Below are 18,839 nucleotides of genomic sequence, written 5' to 3'. Positions count from 1 at the left end.
GTGCATCATGCCACCGTGTTTAACTGAAGCCTCTTTGTTTTGTTTATAATATAATTAAGAAAGATTAGCATATAGTTTAAACAAAGTCATGTATAGAAGTGGAACATGTTGGAGCACATCTATCAACAGCCCGTTTAATATTTTAATAATATTTATTTTTCAAAATATTTTTTATTTAAAAATATATTAAAATAATATTTATTTTTTAAAAAATAATTATTTTTAACATTAATAAAAAAATATAAAAATACAAAAAAAAATAATTTTAAAGTTTTTTTTTCAAAATGTTTTTTTCACCGCAAAAACATAAAAGCTATTGCAGAGCCCAAAACACAAGTATGGTCGGGAAAAAAGAAAAAAAAGAAACCCGCGAGAGATATGGATCAGTTTGTTAGATCAACAGAGTCAATTTACAGTTACAAACAAACTTAAATCCCAACCAAACACTCCCCATTTCTTTCCTTTCCTCTATTAAACGACCGCAAAACACTCTAAAAACGACGAGCCGGTGAAGCCGCAGAACCAGCTTCTCCTCTCCTCTCCAATAAATCATGGTACGCATTAATCACTCTCTTTTCATGAAATCCTAACAAATCAAGCTTTTCTGTAATTAATTACATTTGTTTGATCTGTCTTCAATTGCAATCATTGGCAATTAAAGAAGATGTCTTGATCGTTGCTCTTGCTTGAGTTGATTCAGTTAGGCTTATGTTAATTTTATTGAATTGTGTCGTTTTGATTTCTGTTTCGAGCAGGCGGAGTGTAAGAATCAGCGAAAACATGTTTTACTATTAGCATATCAGAGTTTTGGGATTGTGTTTAGTGACTTAAGCATTCCACCTTTATATGTTTATAAATGTACATTTTCCGGGAGATTACGTCATTATCAGAATGAAGACACCGTTTTTGGAGCCTTTTCATTGGTTTTTTGGACTCTTACGCTTTTTTCCTTGTTCAAGTATGTTGGATTCATGTTGTGTGCAAATGATAATGGCGAAGGTGAGTGTTAAATGCAAGTTTGTTGATGTGGTTTTCGTTTCGTTCTGTTTGCTTAATTGGATATTTGGTGATCATGTTGGGTTGTATTGGCAGGAGGGATTTTTGCGTTGTACTCGGTTATTTGTAGGCACGCAAAGTTTTGTTTACTTCCTAATCAACAAGCGGCGGACGAGGAGATTTCTACATATCATAGTGTGGGTTATTCAAATAGGAATGTGGTTTCATCTCGGTTCAAGAAGTTTGTTGAGGGACATAAGAAAATGAAAACAGCTCTGCTTGTTTTAGTTTTGTTTGGTGCTGCCGTGTTTATTACCATCGCCATCTTCACGCCTGCAATTTCCAGTGAGTTGATGAATGATTGTCACGCATTTTTATGTAGTTTTTATGCGCTATTGTGCTGATGAATATTTGGTCGTCTGCAGTTCTTTCATCCGTTGAAGGGCTGCAGGTTCGAGCCAAGAATTTGCATCATGGTGAGTTTAACTATCTGACTAAAGGAAACAAATAAGCTTTTTTCTGTTAATTTTCAGTTGTCATGACATTTGAGGGTTAATTCTCATCAGGTCAAGGATTAAGTGTCTGGTGAGACCTCAAAGTGAACCTTGTAAGAACTGAAACCTTCAAAAAAAGCCACTTTCATATGCTCTTTTTCAGATGCATGATATAGCTTAGCTTAGTGAAAGATAGCATCTTGGTTGATGAGATCCTCTGATTTCATGACTGATTAACCATTTTCATGATCATTAGGTGTGAAATATGATGTGGGTTAAAATGATGAATGGCCTGCTTACCTTGGATGCCCCCCTAAAATAGACTCAAGATTCAAAATGTAGTTCTGTAGTTTTTAGCTCCATTTATCTGGTCCATTTGTCTTTATTGAACAGAGAACCATTTGTCTAAGTTCAGTTGTATTGCTATTCCTTAATGATAAAGAAAAGAAGGCATAAGTAGCATTCAATTTAACTGTCTCCACTAGATCCTTTTAGCTGAAATAGTTGAGGAGAGAATAATTGGGAGTGTGGTTAGCCAGAATTTCTTCTATTATAAAACATTCTTCGACCTCCATGGCGCATTCACCATTCAAGTTTCTAACACTTTTATGTACACACAGGTATGTTGGTCATCATTGCCTTGTTTTTATTGATCGGCCTTTTTGTATTGCAACACTATGGCATGCATAGGGTGGCCTTCATATTTGCTCCCATAGTGATTCTATGGTTACTGTCCATTGCCTTTGTTGGTATCTACAATATCATTAAATGGAATCCAAGAGTATACCAGGCTCTTTCTCCATATTATATCTACAAGTTCTTTGGGGAAACAGGAAAGGATGGTTGGATTTCTCTTGGCGGAATACTTTTATGTATTACTGGTATGACATTTGAATTTAGTTTAGTTCATTAAGCTTTGTCATTGTCTCATGTATGCTTTTCACTTAACTGCAGGAACTGAAGTTATATTTGCAGGGCTTGGCCATTTCACAGCTTCATCAATAAGGGTATGTGCAACCAATGATTCTCCTATGGATTTGGAGCATGCACTTATTCTGTGGGTGATATTATCCATGGATAGAACTTTTTGAGCTCTTTGGCAATGGGTTAGAGAAAAGCCTTTTGGTGCAACACATTAGTGGTAGCATTACCAGTATATTGATGATAATCTGTGATACTGTCCTCTAAGATATTTGTAGATCAAGATATCCCTGCTTGTCATCTGTTCACTTGGAAAGGTCTTCTCGATTTTTTTTCACAGAATTGATGCTCCTGTTGTTCAGACAACCACTGCCTTTTAAAAACTTATGTAAAAAATCCGCAGCTTAGTCAATTTGCCAAAATCTGATATTTATTGGATCTACAAGGGAAATAATTTATTGCTATTAGGATAGCAGATTATGCTTAATATCTGCATTGCATCTTGTTCTTACCTCAATATCTTTATTCTCTTATAGGCACTAAATTGCAACAGCTAAAACCATTTGAACTGGTTGCTATGTGCAGGTTGCATTTTCATTTGTTGTGTACCCATGTTTGGTGCTTCAATACATGGGGCAGGCTGCATTTCTTTCACAAAACTTTTCTTCTGTATCCACGAGCTTCCATTCTTCCATTCCTGGTAAGCTGATCTTTGTTTTGAACATGTTCCAAGTCCCTCTTGTTTCACCATTTTTATACACATGCACGAGGCTTTCTCAGTGCTTGATAATCTTAAACGAAATAAAAGAGATTTCAGATGGCTAATATGTTGTTCTCAGAAAGATAAGTTTTAGATCTTTTTCAGCACTTGTGCTATGAGCTACTAGAATTTTCATTTACATATTTACAGTTTCTCACTGCTGTTATTGATGAGCAAGAACTATTTCCAGAGTCATTTTGAGATTTATTCCCTTCAGAGATTTAATAGTCAGGAATCAGGATAATTACTATTATCTTTTTCATTATTATATTGTTATTCTAGTTGGCTATCTGTTTATGGAAATGCTTTTACAAATGGTTTAGACTCGTTGTTCTGGCCTGTCACGGTGATGGCAACTTTGGCTGCGATTGTTGCCAGTCAAGCTGTAGTCTCTGCCACATTTTCAATTGCCAAACAATGCCACGCATTAGGATGTTTCCCTCGCATCAAGATTGTACACAAATCAAAATGGGTACATCGCCAGACATACGTCCCTGAGATAAATTGGGCACTTATGATTCTCTGTCTAGCAGTTACAGTTGGTTCTCAAGACACCATTCATTTAGGAAATGCTTATGGTCAGTCTCTTTTTTTTCTCAATAAATATTTCATATTCAATTTTGAAAACATCAAAACTTCATCTTTCATTTTGTGGATATGCTTAGTTTCATATGATTATAATATTAAATTCATCTATAGATGTGGTAATTAGAGTGCATTTGGTTTGACTTATGAAAAGTTACTTTTGACTTTGAATCACAAGTTATTTTTAATAACATGTTTCTGACTTTGAGTCATAATATTTTTGGTAAGAATGTAATGAAAATATTCTTAACATACTTTGTTGTCATACTGCTTCGATTCAATGAATTTTTAGCAAAATTGATTAGTAGAAGCGTAAAATTTTTATTTTTCCTTTTCTAAAGGAAACCTTTTGATTTAAGTCAGAAATAATTTCTAAACAAACATGTTTATCGATTTTCCATGAGTCAAAGTTAAAAAAAGCAACTTAAATCAGTCAATAGAAGCCATGTCAAACACAACCTGAATTTCAAATAGATATAGTTTATGATTGCAATTTACAATTTTCATTAAGATAGGAAAGCTGTTCTTACCTTTGCAAATACTCATCAACTTGATCTTTTTGAATAGATATTTATGAGGAATTCAGATACAAGTTTTATGTGATTCATTGGTTAAACAACATAAATAGTATTTCATTTGTTTAAAGCTGATGTTGCTACTACCTTTAGAAAAGCTAATACTGCAATCTCATTTTCAGGGATTGCATGCATAACTGGGATATTTGTGACTACATGTTTGACATCAATGATCATTGACTTCGTATGGCATAAGAACCTCTTGGTTGCTCTTTTGTACTTCTCATTCTTCGGAATAATAGAGATAATTTTCGTCTCATCTTCATGCATGAGAATTCCCAAAGGTGGATGGGTTCCTCTTGTGCTCTCTGCAGTCTTTATGTCTGTCATGTATGTGTGGCATTATGGTAGCAGGAAGAAGTATCTATATGATCTGCATAACAAAGCTTCCATGAAATGGATCCTCACTTTAGGTTCTGATCTCGGGATTGTAAGGATTCCTGGGATTGGTCTTGTCTACACTGAGTTAGCAAGTGGAGTCCCAGCCATGTTTTCCCAGTTCATAACTGACTTGCCTACATTTTACCAAGTGGTTGTATTTATCTGTGTTAAGACTGTTCCCATTCCTTATGTTTCCCAGAAAGAACGGTATCTTATTGGCCGGATTGGCCCCAAACCTTACAAGATGTACCGCTGCATTGTTCGATATGGATACAAAGATGTCCATGAAAATGATGACTATGATTTTGAAAATGCTATTGTGATGAGTGTAGCAGAGTTCATCCAATTGGAAGCAGAGGGTGGTGGAACTCTTGATGGTTCTGTGGATGGTCGGTTGGCAGTTGTGAGGTCATCTGAAAATTTTGGAAAAAGATTCATGATGTCAGAATCTGATGGCAATAAGGAGAGCAGCAGTTGGAGCTACCCAGCATCTGGAAGTAGCTCCAGGTCAGCTGCATTGCAGAAATTGAAGTCCATGTATGAGTTGGAGTCACCAGAGTTCTGCAATAGGCGTCGGATCCAGTTAAAGTTATTGGATACAACATACAAGGATTCCCGTGTCAAGGAAGAAATCTTAGAGCTCTTGGAAGCAAAAGATGCCGGGGTAGCATATGTAATAGGTCACTCTCATATTAAGGCGAAATGGAATGCAACATTCTGGAAGAGGCTTCTGATCAATGTCTTTCTCTCTTTTTTACGCAAAAACTGTCGGTCCCCTAGTGTTGGTTTGAATATTCCTCATATATCTTTGATTGAAGTGGGTATGAACTACTATCTGTAAGGCAACCTTCTGTGGAAGTATCTCCTCGGATGCATTTTCTGGTGAAATTTGCTATGAATTGCTTAGAGGGCCGTTGGCAATCACTTTATTTCAGTGATTCCAGATTGGCTTTAGTTGGTGACTTGTAAGCATTCCTGGAATGGGACCTTTTGCACCTGCTTCAGAGAAGAACACGGTTGCATTCGAGCAGCAAGTCATCGAGTTGATTATTCTAATGGGATTTGTCATGCTTGTCCAGTTCATTATTCAAGTGGGATTTTAGACAAGCTTCCGGTTCTGAAGCCAGATTTTTTTTGTCACGTCATGGTTCTCTTGTTTTTCTCCACGAACGCATTTCTTTATGCAACTACATGAATTTTTTTTGCTTGCTTCTCAATGACCTCTGTAGGCTGCAACATATCTGTTTGAAGAAATAATTGCAGGAGTTGAGAATGTTTATAGCCAAAAGTACAAGGATCTGTCATCTCCACTAGCAAGGATCTCATTTTCGGAGTTTAACAGTGACAAGGCTTACGTTGCACATTACCAAGCACACGGAGAAGTGAGAACGTTTTAGATGTTTTAAATTACGACAAGGGAGGCAATGCATGTCAATGTTTCAAAAGCCTCCTCTTTCTACTACGTGCCGTTATGATTTCATTTTGCTACACTGTGGATAGAAATAATTGGATTTTAAAAGGCGTAAATATCTTCTTTAAATGTGAAATGCGGGGAATGTTGGTGTTTTTTATTAGAAATATATTAAAATAATATTTTAAAAATAATTTAAAAATATAAAAAAAATTAAATTTTGCCTTTCTAGGTTTTTACATGATTATACTTTCCCTTTGAAATTTTAAAAATTGCATTTTACATAGCGGATCAAAACAAGGTTTAAATCTTAATGAAAATATGAATCTAATTTACTGAGCTTCGTCACCTCCACCGCCAACAAAAATAACTCTATTGCCATTCTCATTCATCTTTGATCAAAACCCAGCTGCCATCTCTCTTTATCTCCAATCAAAACCCAACCATCATGGCAACCAGGCTTGGCAAAGATACCACTGCTTAGTTGGATCTTAGTTCTGTGAAGTGTTTCAACCAAGCTTGGTTATTATATCAGATTTAGTAATTTTTTTCCAGTGTTTCATTTTGTTAAATGGGCTGTGATGATTTTTTGACGTCACTGCCTGTTAAATGTATTTCTACTCTTGCAAAAATGAACGAGTGGCAACTGGATCATCGATGGAGGCAATTGAGAAGCTAGTTGGGTCTCCAAAAAGCATGATTGTGCCGCTGGTCTGGAAATCAAGTTAGTTATTATTTTATTTATTTGGACTGATGATTGTCAAATGTTTGCAAACATTCATGAAGGAAATCGTCTTCCCTGCAAATAACAGCGATGATATGCACCTTGGAAACTTATTACCTCGATGCTCATCACTGCTTGTTGAAATTATTTTTAAAAGAGTGTCATTAAAATTATTTATCACAAATAGAATTTTAAAGATGTATATAAAAAAGAAGGGCATAGAAAAACAAGCCCATGCTTTTTTATTTTTTGAAAGGTAATGGACGTTGCCATAATAGTTTTTTTTATTATTAAAGATGATCAAAAAATTAAGTTCTTAATTTACTACAATTTCAATATTTTTTTCACCTAAAAATATGAAAAAACATCTTATGGACTTTTAAAACCTCACTCACTTTCAACAATAAAGACTGATTTAACAGGTATAAAAATGCAAAATCAAAACAAATCAAACAAATATTTCAAACCTTAATATGCTTTTGCTGACATAAAAAAACGACCTTCATTGGATTTATATTTTGAAGAAGAATCTATAAACATTAAAGTCAGAGTATAAGTGGTTTAAAGTCAGAGTGTAAGTGGTTAGAATTCGGTCAGTCAAGAGCTTGCTCTCTCTCTCTTTTTTTTTTTCCAATGAATTTCTCTCTTTTCTTAATTTAAATGCAAAACAAATAAAGTTTTATGGTTGAAATATAAATGTAAAAAACTAAAAGGATCAAAGTGTAGAATTCTATGCTATTTGAACAATGAAAATGAAAAGGATGGTTTTTCTTTGTCAATATCGAACCTTGTTCTTTTAATTATTTTTTAACCTAACCTCATAATTGTATATGGTAATGTGAATCTTTAATGTAATGTAGGAATAATCTTTGACACTTCACGTATGAGAGAGCATGCAATACAAAACAAAATCCAATACAAAAAATCATGACAATATAAATTGGAAGGACTGAAATAAAAAGAAAAAAAGTTTAAAGACCAAAATAAGAACAGTGAAAAACTTCAAGGATCTAAAAGGATGGACATGAATGGTGAGGTGAATAATTTAATGTAAGGGGATGGATGTTACTGCAAAAAAAAAAAAGCATATAGAAATAATAAAGTCTAATAAGCAAAGTGAAAATAATTAAAACTTTAAGTACTTTAAAGGAAAAAAAATAGGTATGAATAGTGGGGTGAATAGTTTAACGTGAACATTAAAACAAAACTGATTCTCCTCAAAAGTTACTATGCATTAAAACTCATGACAGTGATGGCACTATTTATTGTAATGTTATAATTATAAAATTACCCTTTAACAAAAAAAACCATTGAGCTTGGCATGGGAGCCAAAGTGATTTTTTTCATTATAATATAATTGTCCTTTACAAATTATATAAGGTTAGATTAGTAATTTCATATTTTTATAACAGTAAAATTACTTATTTAACTCTAAAATACAATAATATAATGCCTGCTATCCATGAATAATTTTGTCTTTTCAATTTTTTTAGAATGATATAATTACTTTTATGCTTTTAAAGATAAAATCAACATAACTCTCACCCAAGAGTTTTTTTTTCTTTTTCAATTTACATTGGCTCTATTGTAAATTTTAAGGGTACTCAAGGGCGTTATTATAAATTATATTGATTAAATACAGTTAAAAAAGTTATTGACTTTGTGTACCATACCCCAATGTGTGGATGACCCTCACGCTGTTTAGGCGACGCGTGCAGTGTCGTTTAGTCATTAAACATCGTCTTCTAAGGTGGTGTTTGAAAGGTCTTGGAATCTCTGACACAATGGGGCAGCGCGTTGGGTTTGGTGCCAATAGTCGTTTCTTTTTTCTCTTTTCTTTCTCCCACCTCGAATTATATGTCAGCTCCTTCAAGAATTTAGACCAACCCTTGCAATTTATTTCCCTTTCATATTTGATCCCTATCTTTTTTATTACTATTTTTTATTTTGAATAAGTCATGAAATTATAATTTTTTTCAATTTTACCCCCTTTAATTTTTTTAATCTTTCGGATTTAGTCTCCATTTTTTAGATTACTATTTTTTATTTTTAATAAGATATAAAATTACAATTTTTTTCAATTTCAACCCTCTTTTATTTTTTTTATCTTTCAAATTTGGTTCTTGTTCTTAAGATTTCTATTCATTTTGTTTGGGATCATTTTTTAGGTTGTTTTTTTTATTTTACAATCTCATCCTCCATGGATTTGTTTTTCAAATTTAATCCTCATTATTTTTATTGTTATCTTCTTTTCTTTAACAAGTTTTTAAAATTGATGTTTTTTCACAATTCCATCATTCAAATTTAAATTGGTTGGAAATTAAGCTTTTTGATTGAATCCGGTTTAAGAATTTCACGGGTTGTGAGTTTTAGAAAATAGACCGGGTTTAGAATGTTTGTCTTTATTTGCTTGTTTTTTCCTTTTTTAAAAAGCTTATGTTTTTTATTTTTGAAATTTTTTCTAGATTTTTGCTGTATCATTTTTTATGGTTTCCCTTCTATGAGATTGGTCTTAAATTCATGACCATAGTTACCAGTTTCAAATGTTAATGTCAGTTGACTTTTGTTTTTTGGTCGTTTTCAATTGATCTATTTTAGTTTCATCCTTTAACGTTCAATTTATTTGAAATTAATATTCCCATCTTTTTTCCATTTACTTTCTATTGAATTATATCAGTCATGCGTCCATGATCACAGAGTTTACGGGTTAACCCGAGTTAACTAAAATTTGTTTTCGATTGCTATATGGTTAATCTCAAGTTTATGATAAGAGTTATCAGTTTAAAAGGTTAAAATATGTTGATTTTTTAATCATTTTAATTTCATCATTTAATATTTGATTTATTAGAAATTGTTCTTCATATTTTTTTTTCATTTTCTTTTTATTGGGTTATCCCGATCATTTTGTTTTACAATTTCTTCTTTCATGAGTTTTTTTTCTATCAAATTCGATCCCTATTATTTTTATAGCTATTTTTTTTCCTTTGATAAGTTTTCTAAATTGATATTTTTTTTATGATTTCATCATTCAAAATTAAATTGATTATGAATTAAGCTTCTTGATCGAACCCAGTTCAAAGATTTCACGATTTCTGCGGTCATGAGGTTTACGCGTAATTCGGGTTGCTTCATATTGTTTTCCATTGCTTTTTTTAAAATTAAATTTATTTTTTCATTTTTGTCCTTAAATATTATTGTTCGATAACTAAGCTTCATGCTATTATTCAATTTGCTTTTGAACATAGTCATCCTGGTATCACGATTAGGTCATAATTTTTCATCTTGACCTAGGTGAGCTCAGATCGATTTTTTTTAAAAAAAAATTATACTTTTTTTGTATTTGTTGTCCTCCAACATTTTATTTGCTAGAGATTGAGTTTCACACTTTTTTTCTTTTTAATTTTTTTATTGAGTTATCATGTTCTCATTTGATTTATTAGAAATTGGTCTCCAAACTTTTTTTTCTTGTGTCTCTTTCTATAAATTGTCTCAATCTTATATCTATGATTGCGAGGTTTGAAAGTTAACGTAGTTTAACTATGATTTTTTTGGGTTGTCTTTTTTTTTTTTAATTTCACTCTTTGTTATTAAGTTGTTTTATAATCTGATTATTTTTTCATTGTTATTTTTTGTCTGTTTATTTATTGTTATTATATTTTTTAAATTATATTATTTAAATTACCAATTAAACCAATGACTCGTGTCTCAGAGTTTTTTTCTTTATCATTTTTTTTTAGATTAATTTTTTTTTGTGCGAAGCACGATCCACAAATCTAGTTATTACTACTATAAAACACATCTAGTTTGTTAATATTAATTAAATATAGGTCATTCACCACATTAGTTTTCATAGGATCAAAATACCAAAATCTTCTGAATTTAGAACCCATTCACTATTGTGGTAATAATTATTTTTTAAAATAATTTTTACTTATAAATATATTAAAATAATATATTTTTTTATTTTTTAACATTTATTTTTATTATCAACCTGTAAAAAAATCAGTAAACATAAAAAAAATATATTATTTTAAAATAAATAAATAAAATTAATTATTTTTTTAATATTTTTAAACATAAAAATAATGGTAACACCCAGCCGCCGTCGCCAAAGACCCCGCCGTCCAGAAACTTACTCCACAGTTACATTTTAAAACCCCCATCCATAATTACAGACTGCCTCTTCTCAACTGCCAAAAACACTCTGTTCCCTTTAAAAAAAGGAAAAAGAAAAAGAAAAAATAACCCTTGAGTTAGGGTTTCTATTTTCCAATTTCCCGAGAACTGTGTATTTGGATTCAAATCAATAATCAATAAAAATCCACATGTAAATAACTAGGGTTTTTATTCAGTCCCGATGTTGAGCTTATCTCAACAGCCCATTCTTACCCCTTCAATACCCAAACTTAGGGTTTTTAATCGACCTCGAAATTCTTCTCTTTTTGCAGCGAGGAATAATCGGATCTTTGAGTCCAATTCAAAGCTACCAAAGCATGTAAGTTACATTTTTTTCTCTAATTTTATAAATAGCTGTTTGGTTTTGGATTAGTAGTTAGGTCTTGAAATGCTAAGGGACTTGAAAATTGGAATTTTATTGATTTAGGAGCTGAAGGCACTTAAAAATGAGCTAATAAAAGACCGTTATTTGATCCAAATTGCCATGCATCAATGGAGCAGTGATTAGTTTATTGTTTTCGTTTTGTGGTTTATGATGCAGAAATGGAGAGTTTCATGTTTTAGAAATGAGGAAATTTCTCAGGTAAATTCCGGGTCTGATAGTGTCGAACGTTACGTACCTGAGGAATTGGTGAAGCCTGAGTTGGATAATTCTACGAATGTTAAAAGAGATTGGATATCGAGTCTTCGAGAGGTACATATATATTTTTTTATTTATTGATTGATTTTATGGTACTTTTAATTGCTGTGATAGATGCCATTCCAATCTTATTTATGTTCTTATATGAATGAACTGAATTTAGAGTAGTGGATTTGAGAAGTGGGGAAAAATCAAGATTGTATTAGTTTATGGTCGTGCCCTGGGTGAATTTTAGTTGTGGACTCATGTAATGCATGGCTTTCCTGCTATTTATTTGAAGACGTAGTAGATTTCCACTCAGATCTTATAGTATTTAACATGTTTTAAGGTAACTGAAGATCCTACTATGTTCCCACTTAGGCAAGTAAATACCTTTGCAGTTGATGAGTCTGTGAGTTAATTGATTTATGGAGAGATTCTTCATTTTGATAACCAGGACTTGCATAACGACCTCATCTCATAAATCAATAGTATAGATTTGACCGTTATTATTGCTGGTTCACCAGGATGGGATTGGTATTTGATCAAAGAGTGCATTTTGAAATTAATCCTATTAATACCAAAGACTGCAATCTTTTTTCTGCAAAATTGATGGAAAAGGGAGGAATAAAGAAAGAAAAGCTTCCACTTTCAGAATAATGAAATGGGGTGCTGAGTTTGTCTTATTTCTGAAAATTGAAACAATGTAATTACTGCTCTTGATAGGGATATAATTTTGGCTATCTTGATAAATATACATGCTTCCAGCAAACTATTTGTACATCTCATTATTTAGTTTGTTAATTTTTCAGGCTGCTAATGTAGTGTTGAGGGCATTTGGGAGCTCGTGGACTGTACCATGGACAGCAGAGACCATAGTTCAGGTTACCTTCTCCACTTAATTACTCTATGATGGAGCAAAGGGAAATAGAAACTGAATAATAAGCTTTTGTGGCAATCAAATAAATAACACAGAGCTATGAGTTTTAAGAAAATGAAAATGAGGTACACAAGAACTATAAATTTATGACGGTCGAAGTTTTTGCCTCTATGGCTTTTACTGGCATTGTCACGGATTTATCTTCGATTTGTATCAGCAGGTGCAACAGTTGAGCTTTTGTGCATTGCCTACTTTTTGAACATTGTTCTCTAGAATATCTTCTTTTGTTGTTGTGGCAATTGTTGTTTTGATCTCACATTGTGGAACAAATAGCTAAATTCTTATTTAGATTATGACTCCTAGGAACGGAAATGAATGAACAAAACAATACATGATGCTATCCAGCAATGCCAATATGTAATGAAATGGTCTTCTACCATGCAAAGCTTCTTTGCAAGTTGAAACTAAAACTTATAGGATGTGGTGGAGAATAAAATAAGTGAAGTAGAATTATTTGAATTTTCTTTAGTGAGAACTAAAAGCTGGACCCTGTGTTTCGAATATATATTCACTGAATTTAAATCATAGGTACTAATTAAAGATTGAAAGCGAGGACAGTAACTGAGCAAAATATTTGGTGATGCAGGTGATGCTTCTCTGGGTTGTCTCATTCTGGTTCATAGGGTCCTGGTTGATTCCTTTTGCGGCACACATTGCAGGTTTCAACAAGGAATCCCTAACATTTAGAGGTCAAGCTTTGTTCAGCCTTGTGACTGATGTGACTGAAGGCCTTGCTGGAATTGCAATCCTTCATTGTTGCCTGTCTCGATTTCATCCCCTTTCATCTGATTGGTTTAGATTCAGACTGAAAGGGAACTGGCTGTTTGACGTTGCTCTTGGCTGCCTCATGTTTCCACTAGTTAACCGGCTGTCACAGTTCAATCTTAGCCTATTGCCTATTCTGCCTTCTACACCGGTCACTCTCTCAAGTGTTGAGCAGTCAATTGCAGCACGGGATCCGGTGGCAATGGTACTGTATGCAATAGTGGTTTCAGTGTGTGCTCCTGTGTGGGAGGAGATAGTCTTCCGTGGTTTCCTCCTCCCATCCTTGACTCGGTACATGCCAGTCTGGTGTGCAATATTGGTGAGTTCGGTTGCCTTTGCACTAGTGCATTTTAATGTACAGAGAATGCTACCACTTATTTTTCTTGGGGTGGTTATGGGTGTTATATTTGCACGGTCACGAAATTTATTGCCATCTATGCTTCTTCATAGCCTCTGGAATGGCTTTGTATTCTTAGATTTAATGAAATAGCTCCTTAGGTTTGTACCTCACATGTAGATCATTTATCGGTTGGTCACTTCCCATTGCAATATAGATGCGGGCTGACGTTGTGGAGCCATATGCTCCCCAAAGGGAAATTGAGGATAGGGTTCGTGAGAAGACTGATGCTTTTGGCAATGTTGATCAACCAATGTCTTCTTCTATATAGGCCCCACACCAACATAATGCAAGTAGTATTAATTGACAGAGATTCATGGCTTCTATCTATCATGTGTCTGTTTGTAGAATTAGTCCATTACATCTTCAGTCAGGCAGGCCTGTAATTATACCAGGAACAATAAGGGAAAAAAGGATAATCCTTTTGTTCCCTGCAATATCCTTCTGGTTAAGGTTGCAAACTACTCTTTCTCACTAAACGAGATCCTCTCTTGTTTTGTTTTGTTTTGTTGGTCTTTTTAATTTCCTGTTCCTCTTTGACACGGTAGAGAGTAAAGCCAAGGAAGGAAATGAATTTGAAATGGGTTTTGTGAACTAGCAAGATTTTTAAAATATTATTTGAGGATGGATATCTTTGGACAAAAGAATAGCGATTAAAAGACCCAAACTGTCCGCCTCATAGGATTGGATACCACTTCTCAACAAGATGTTACAGTGTGTGCCACCGGAAACCAGCCCTTGTGGATGCTGTCTGACCGGTCACCAGCCTCCCAGGGTTTGGTGCTGGATATGGAGAAGCCTAGAAATAGATTTTAAAAATGGAAATAAACAAAGGGGTTTAGTGAAAACAGTAAAAGTAGAGCTTTACATTAAAGAAACGGGCAATTCAAATTAGAGAACATAACAAAGAAGTGTCTGCATTTGAAGCAGGAAACAAAAAAATAAAATAAAAAAGAATCAGAATTCTCTATTTCTAAATAATAATAAAATGTCAGAAGTGGGATTTGAACCCACGCCCTCTCACGAGGACCAGAACTTGAGTCTGGCGCCTTAGACCACTCGGCCATCCTGACGTTGGATGCTCATATTGCTTATTTACTAATCATTTAGACTAATAAATTCTGTTTAAGCTTAAATTCGCCCCCATAATTTTGATCAAAGATACTACATTTGAATTTATTCGAAAATAGTTAACCAAACTGAACGTCGATCTTGTCACATCTTAGCTTATTATACCAAAATCACTATTCAAATTTGGATGAAATATGAATTTAAATTTAAAAGCTTGAATGATATTTTGGCATCTATTATTTTTTAAAATATTTTTTTATTTAAAAATATATTGAAATAATATTTTTTTTATTTTTTAAAATTTATTTTTAATATCAACATATCAAAACAATCTAAAAATAAAACAAATAAAACAAAATTAAAAAAAAAACACTTAAAATATATAAAAATATAAACTATAAAAAAATCATACAATGTTTACACTATGAAATACAATTTAATTTAATATATGGTTTGTTTCTTGAAAAACCAATTGCAAGCTAGCGTCCCTAACACGGGCCCTTATTTTATATCAATCAGGATCTTATTATGGAGAGAGAGAGAGAGGGGTTCACTAATTATTTGAGAAATAACTTAAACAAATAGGTGTTTTATTTTGGTGTCAAACATTTCAGTGTGGATTCAAATGTTCATATAAACAATTTTTTTTGTATTTTGGTCATCAAACTTTTAATTTTAGCTAATTCATCCTCCAGATTTACCATATAATGGTTTCTTTTGTTTTTATTCCTTTCAATTTGCATTATCTCGTATGTGTTAAATTTTTGCAGATATTCGGAGATGAATTTCGGTTTTGATTTTGCGAAATCAAAATTTAATAGATATGAAAATAGAAATTAAAAGAATAAGGATCATATTTGATAAAGAACAAAAAAACACCTTCATTTAGATTTTTGAACGAAAAGCTTCAATTCTTTCCCTAAAGTTTCAACTTTTCTATTTTACAATTACTATTGTTTCGGAAATTCATGTTTTGGTAAAAAATTTCACTTTTTTTTTTATTTTTCAATTCCTGAGAGATAAACAAAAAAGGTTATCTTAAAAATTTGAGAAGAGAGAAACTGTTCAGATGACCATATTCCAAGCACTATAAAAACTGATATTTGTATTAATGAATTTGTCTTCTCAAGAGAAGTTTAATAGATGTGTTTTTCCCCTTATATACATGTTTAAAAAAATAACTTAAGGTTCGTTTAGTTTTTTTATTCATTTAAATTTTAGAGTATTTTGGGGTTAAAAATCTGTTTATTGAGATTTTTATATTATTTTTTAGATGTTTTTATATGAAAACAAATTAAAAATTAAGTTTTTAAAATTCAAGAACTTGTGCCCTAGTATTCCACTCACCATAGGTGACTAGAAAATTATCCACAAAGGGACAACTCATGTGGTTATATATATAAAAAAACTAAAGCGAACAACCCGTCATCCGCTTAAAAAGAAAGAGTATAAAAACAATGCTAATGTGGGCCCAGGCTTCTAAGCCCAGGCACACCTATGCTTTTTTATTAGAGATTAGGTTCACGAGCTTAGCTTATATAATCTATTATTGCCTAATTTCTTTTTTTTTATTATTAAATTTTTTTTATTTAAATATTAATTAATGCCCGTTATCTCTCTCTTCTTCTTCTTTAAAAAAAATTGTTTTGTTTAACTATAGCGATTGATCTTTTATCATTTTTTATTTTATTTTATAATGCTTTGAAGAGATTAGTTTAATTTGTTTTTAATTTTTTCTCTTGTAATTTATATAAATTAGTTGTATTTCTATAACTATTTATTGAGACCAAAATCCTTCATTATTAGCAACGCCAATTAGCTTTTAAAATAAAATAAATGAAAATATATAAAATAAAAAAAAACAACTAGTTTAAAACATTTATATGTGCATCTATTATTTGTTTCTACTTTGAAGATTAACTTCTTGTTTTAGTATTAAATTAATATAAAATTTATTTATTAATTTATATATTCTTTAATTTATTTTATAAAGCATAAATAATATTTTTTTGTTTCTCAGTTAAAAAAACATAATAATGAAAACCCATTCGCATTCATAGTGTAGTTGTTTGTTTCTCTTATGTTAGAAGTAGCAAAGCCTTAATTTTTTTTAAATAAATAGCATATTCTATTGGAAACATTGCAACCCGTATAATTTGTTGAGGTTGTGTTGTTTCCAAAGGTGAAACTTCAAAATCTTTTTTTAACAAAATAAACAATATTAAAAATAGGACTGACGACTCAAGAACTGATCAGACTATATTAAAAAGATTTAAAAAAATGAAAGGTAAAAAAAGAGAATTGTATAGACTTTGCCATGCTTGTATGTAAAAATAATTGACATTAGAGGATGGAAAGAATTACATTAACAATGACCTTTTTGTCTACAACTTGAGACTTGAACTCCATGGTAGTAGAAGAGAGATTAAATAGGGGAGCGTGTTTATTTTTTTATTAACATAGATATTTAGACGTGTTTATATATACCTTAATTAATTTTATAATCCTAAAATTAATTGATTTTGACAGGGGAGGGAAGAAAAAAATCACAAGTTAATGATCAATATAACAACATTGGTGCATAGATATTTTTGCACTTTTAAATTAAAACTAAGTAGAAAAAAGTAATTAATATATGAAATTAAGTAGATAATAATTCATATATATATATAATCTTTTGAACCTAATTTGAGATTTTTTCTAATTTAGTTATAGTTAGCTGACTTTTTTAAAATTATCTGGTAAAATTTAAACTAATCAAGAAAAAGAAGAGCTTACCTTGGGATAGCGATGGACATTTCGTATGAACATGAAATGACCTGAACGAGTGAAAGTTTAAGAACTTAGAGTTTAGGCCATTAATTATATTGTCCTCTCGAAGTGATCTGTAATTATAATTTTGAGGTTGTGAAATTTTTTTTTTTCATTTGATGAAGTATTGAAGTAGTATCCTTCAAATGTAAATTATATATTCTAAAAATACATATTTATAAACGACTAGTCGCGGATATCAATTAAAATGAGATTTCGAGGGTACTATTATTTGCGGGTGAAAATAATAATAAAGATAATATATAATGAAGATGACAACTTTCATAATTAAATTTACAGGTATTAATAAAGTTAAAATAAGAATTATAAATTTTAGTTAAAAACTGGTAATGAGTTTCGAAGAATAACAAAATTTTAAAATGAATATGTTTTGAAATAAAAAAAAGGTCTCAGGAATTTAATGGGATAATCGATATGATTTATGCAAAGAATTAAACAAGAAAATTTGAATTTTGGTGTAAAATTACTTTATGATCAGTTTTATACTATCAAATATAACTCTCAATGTAATTATTGGATCGAGTTGAAATTCTATAAAGAGTCTCCTAACATATTATTTTATTTTGGATTAAGATTTCAAATCAATCAAAAATAAAAAAAGCCTTATGATTTAGGTTAGCAACCGGGTATGTTTCACATAAAAATACACGGGGAAAATTATATGGGGAAAATCCAATTAAATAAAATCTTGAATATAATTGTAATAACTTGATCATAATGAATTTTGACTACACTTTAAGGATAAAAATAATAATTGCAAGTAGCTATATAAAAAAGAGTATTTGCTAATATTATAACAAGATGCTATAGACTTATTTGAAAATAAAATAAAATTGAATGATATTTAATGGAATAAAACCATAAATATAAATTAAATTATTTTAGTATAATTAATTGTAATCAAAATTTAAAAACAAAAAACAAAAAAAAGATTGTTTAAAAAGAGCCTTGTCACCTAAGCTTGGTGGGGGAAGCGTGACTAGACTAATAAAAAAAAAAGCCAGGTGTGCGCGGGCCTGCAAGTTAGGTTTGTGTGCTTGACTTGTTTTTTTTTTCTTTTTTTAACGTGAGTGTCCAGGCCAGCTTGCGCGCACCTCAACTAATCTCACGGGCCCTGAAGTTAACGACCATGTAAGCCTCCAGTGGCCATCATATGAGCAACCACAGGGCTCGAACCTGAGATCACAGAGGG

At 31.7% G+C, this 18,839-nt stretch overlaps 2 protein-coding genes and 1 non-coding gene across 5 annotated transcripts; 2 read left to right on the top strand and 1 right to left on the bottom strand.

Annotated features, from left to right (window-relative positions):
* Nucleotides 1–330: 330 nt before the first annotated feature.
* LOC7458207 (potassium transporter 3) lies at nt 331–6,000 on the top strand. Of its 3 annotated transcripts, XM_002304492.4 has the most exons (9): nt 332–554; nt 756–999; nt 1,093–1,341; nt 1,422–1,472; nt 2,111–2,371; nt 2,445–2,497; nt 2,997–3,111; nt 3,495–3,749; nt 4,454–6,000. In XM_002304492.4, the coding sequence occupies exons 1-9, from the start codon at nt 552–554 to the stop codon at nt 5,551–5,553; spliced, it is 2,331 nt and encodes a 776-aa protein (XP_002304528.3). In that variant the 5' UTR covers nt 332–551; the 3' UTR covers nt 5,554–6,000. The 3 variants fall into 3 exon arrangements, with proteins under 3 accessions (XP_024453636.2, XP_002304528.3, XP_052307502.1); XM_024597868.2 differs by lacking the exon at nt 3,495–3,749 and having other exon boundaries at nt 331–554; XM_052451542.1 differs by lacking the exon at nt 756–999.
* Nucleotides 6,001–11,005: 5,005 nt separating this feature from the next.
* LOC7458205 (uncharacterized) lies at nt 11,006–14,247 on the top strand. The gene is made up of 4 exons (XM_002304490.4): nt 11,006–11,342; nt 11,565–11,717; nt 12,455–12,526; nt 13,169–14,247. The coding sequence occupies exons 1-4, from the start codon at nt 11,205–11,207 to the stop codon at nt 13,835–13,837; spliced, it is 1,032 nt and encodes a 343-aa protein (XP_002304526.2). The 5' UTR covers nt 11,006–11,204; the 3' UTR covers nt 13,838–14,247.
* A 486-nt stretch (nt 14,248–14,733) lies between these two features.
* TRNAL-CAA (transfer RNA leucine (anticodon CAA)) lies at nt 14,734–14,817 on the bottom strand. The gene has a single exon. It is a non-coding gene; the product is annotated as a tRNA-Leu (tRNA).
* Between the last annotated feature and the right edge of the window lie 4,022 nt (nt 14,818–18,839).

This window comes from Populus trichocarpa, chromosome 3 (genome assembly GCF_000002775.5).
Source record: "Populus trichocarpa isolate Nisqually-1 chromosome 3, P.trichocarpa_v4.1, whole genome shotgun sequence".
Classification (NCBI taxonomy): Eukaryota; Viridiplantae; Streptophyta; class Magnoliopsida; order Malpighiales; family Salicaceae; genus Populus; species Populus trichocarpa.
The sequence above is the reverse complement of the archived record's forward strand: the minus strand, read 5'-3'. Positions and strand labels throughout refer to the sequence as shown.

Bases quoted from the DNA above. Each gene is read 5' to 3' on its own strand.
- LOC7458207 (XM_002304492.4), top strand. The intron at 1,000-1,092 runs GTGAGTGTTAAA...TTGTATTGGCAG, and splicing joins TGCAAATGATAATGGCGAAG to GAGGGATTTTTGCGTTGTAC. The intron at 3,112-3,494 runs GTAAGCTGATCT...CAAATGGTTTAG, and splicing joins CTTCCATTCTTCCATTCCTG to ACTCGTTGTTCTGGCCTGTC.
- LOC7458205 (XM_002304490.4), top strand. From the start codon at position 11,205: ATGTTGAGCTTATCTCAACAGCCCATTCTTACCCCTTCAATACCCAAA. The intron at 11,343-11,564 runs GTAAGTTACATT...TTTATGATGCAG, and splicing joins ATTCAAAGCTACCAAAGCAT to AAATGGAGAGTTTCATGTTT. The intron at 12,527-13,168 runs GTTACCTTCTCC...TTGGTGATGCAG, and splicing joins CAGCAGAGACCATAGTTCAG to GTGATGCTTCTCTGGGTTGT.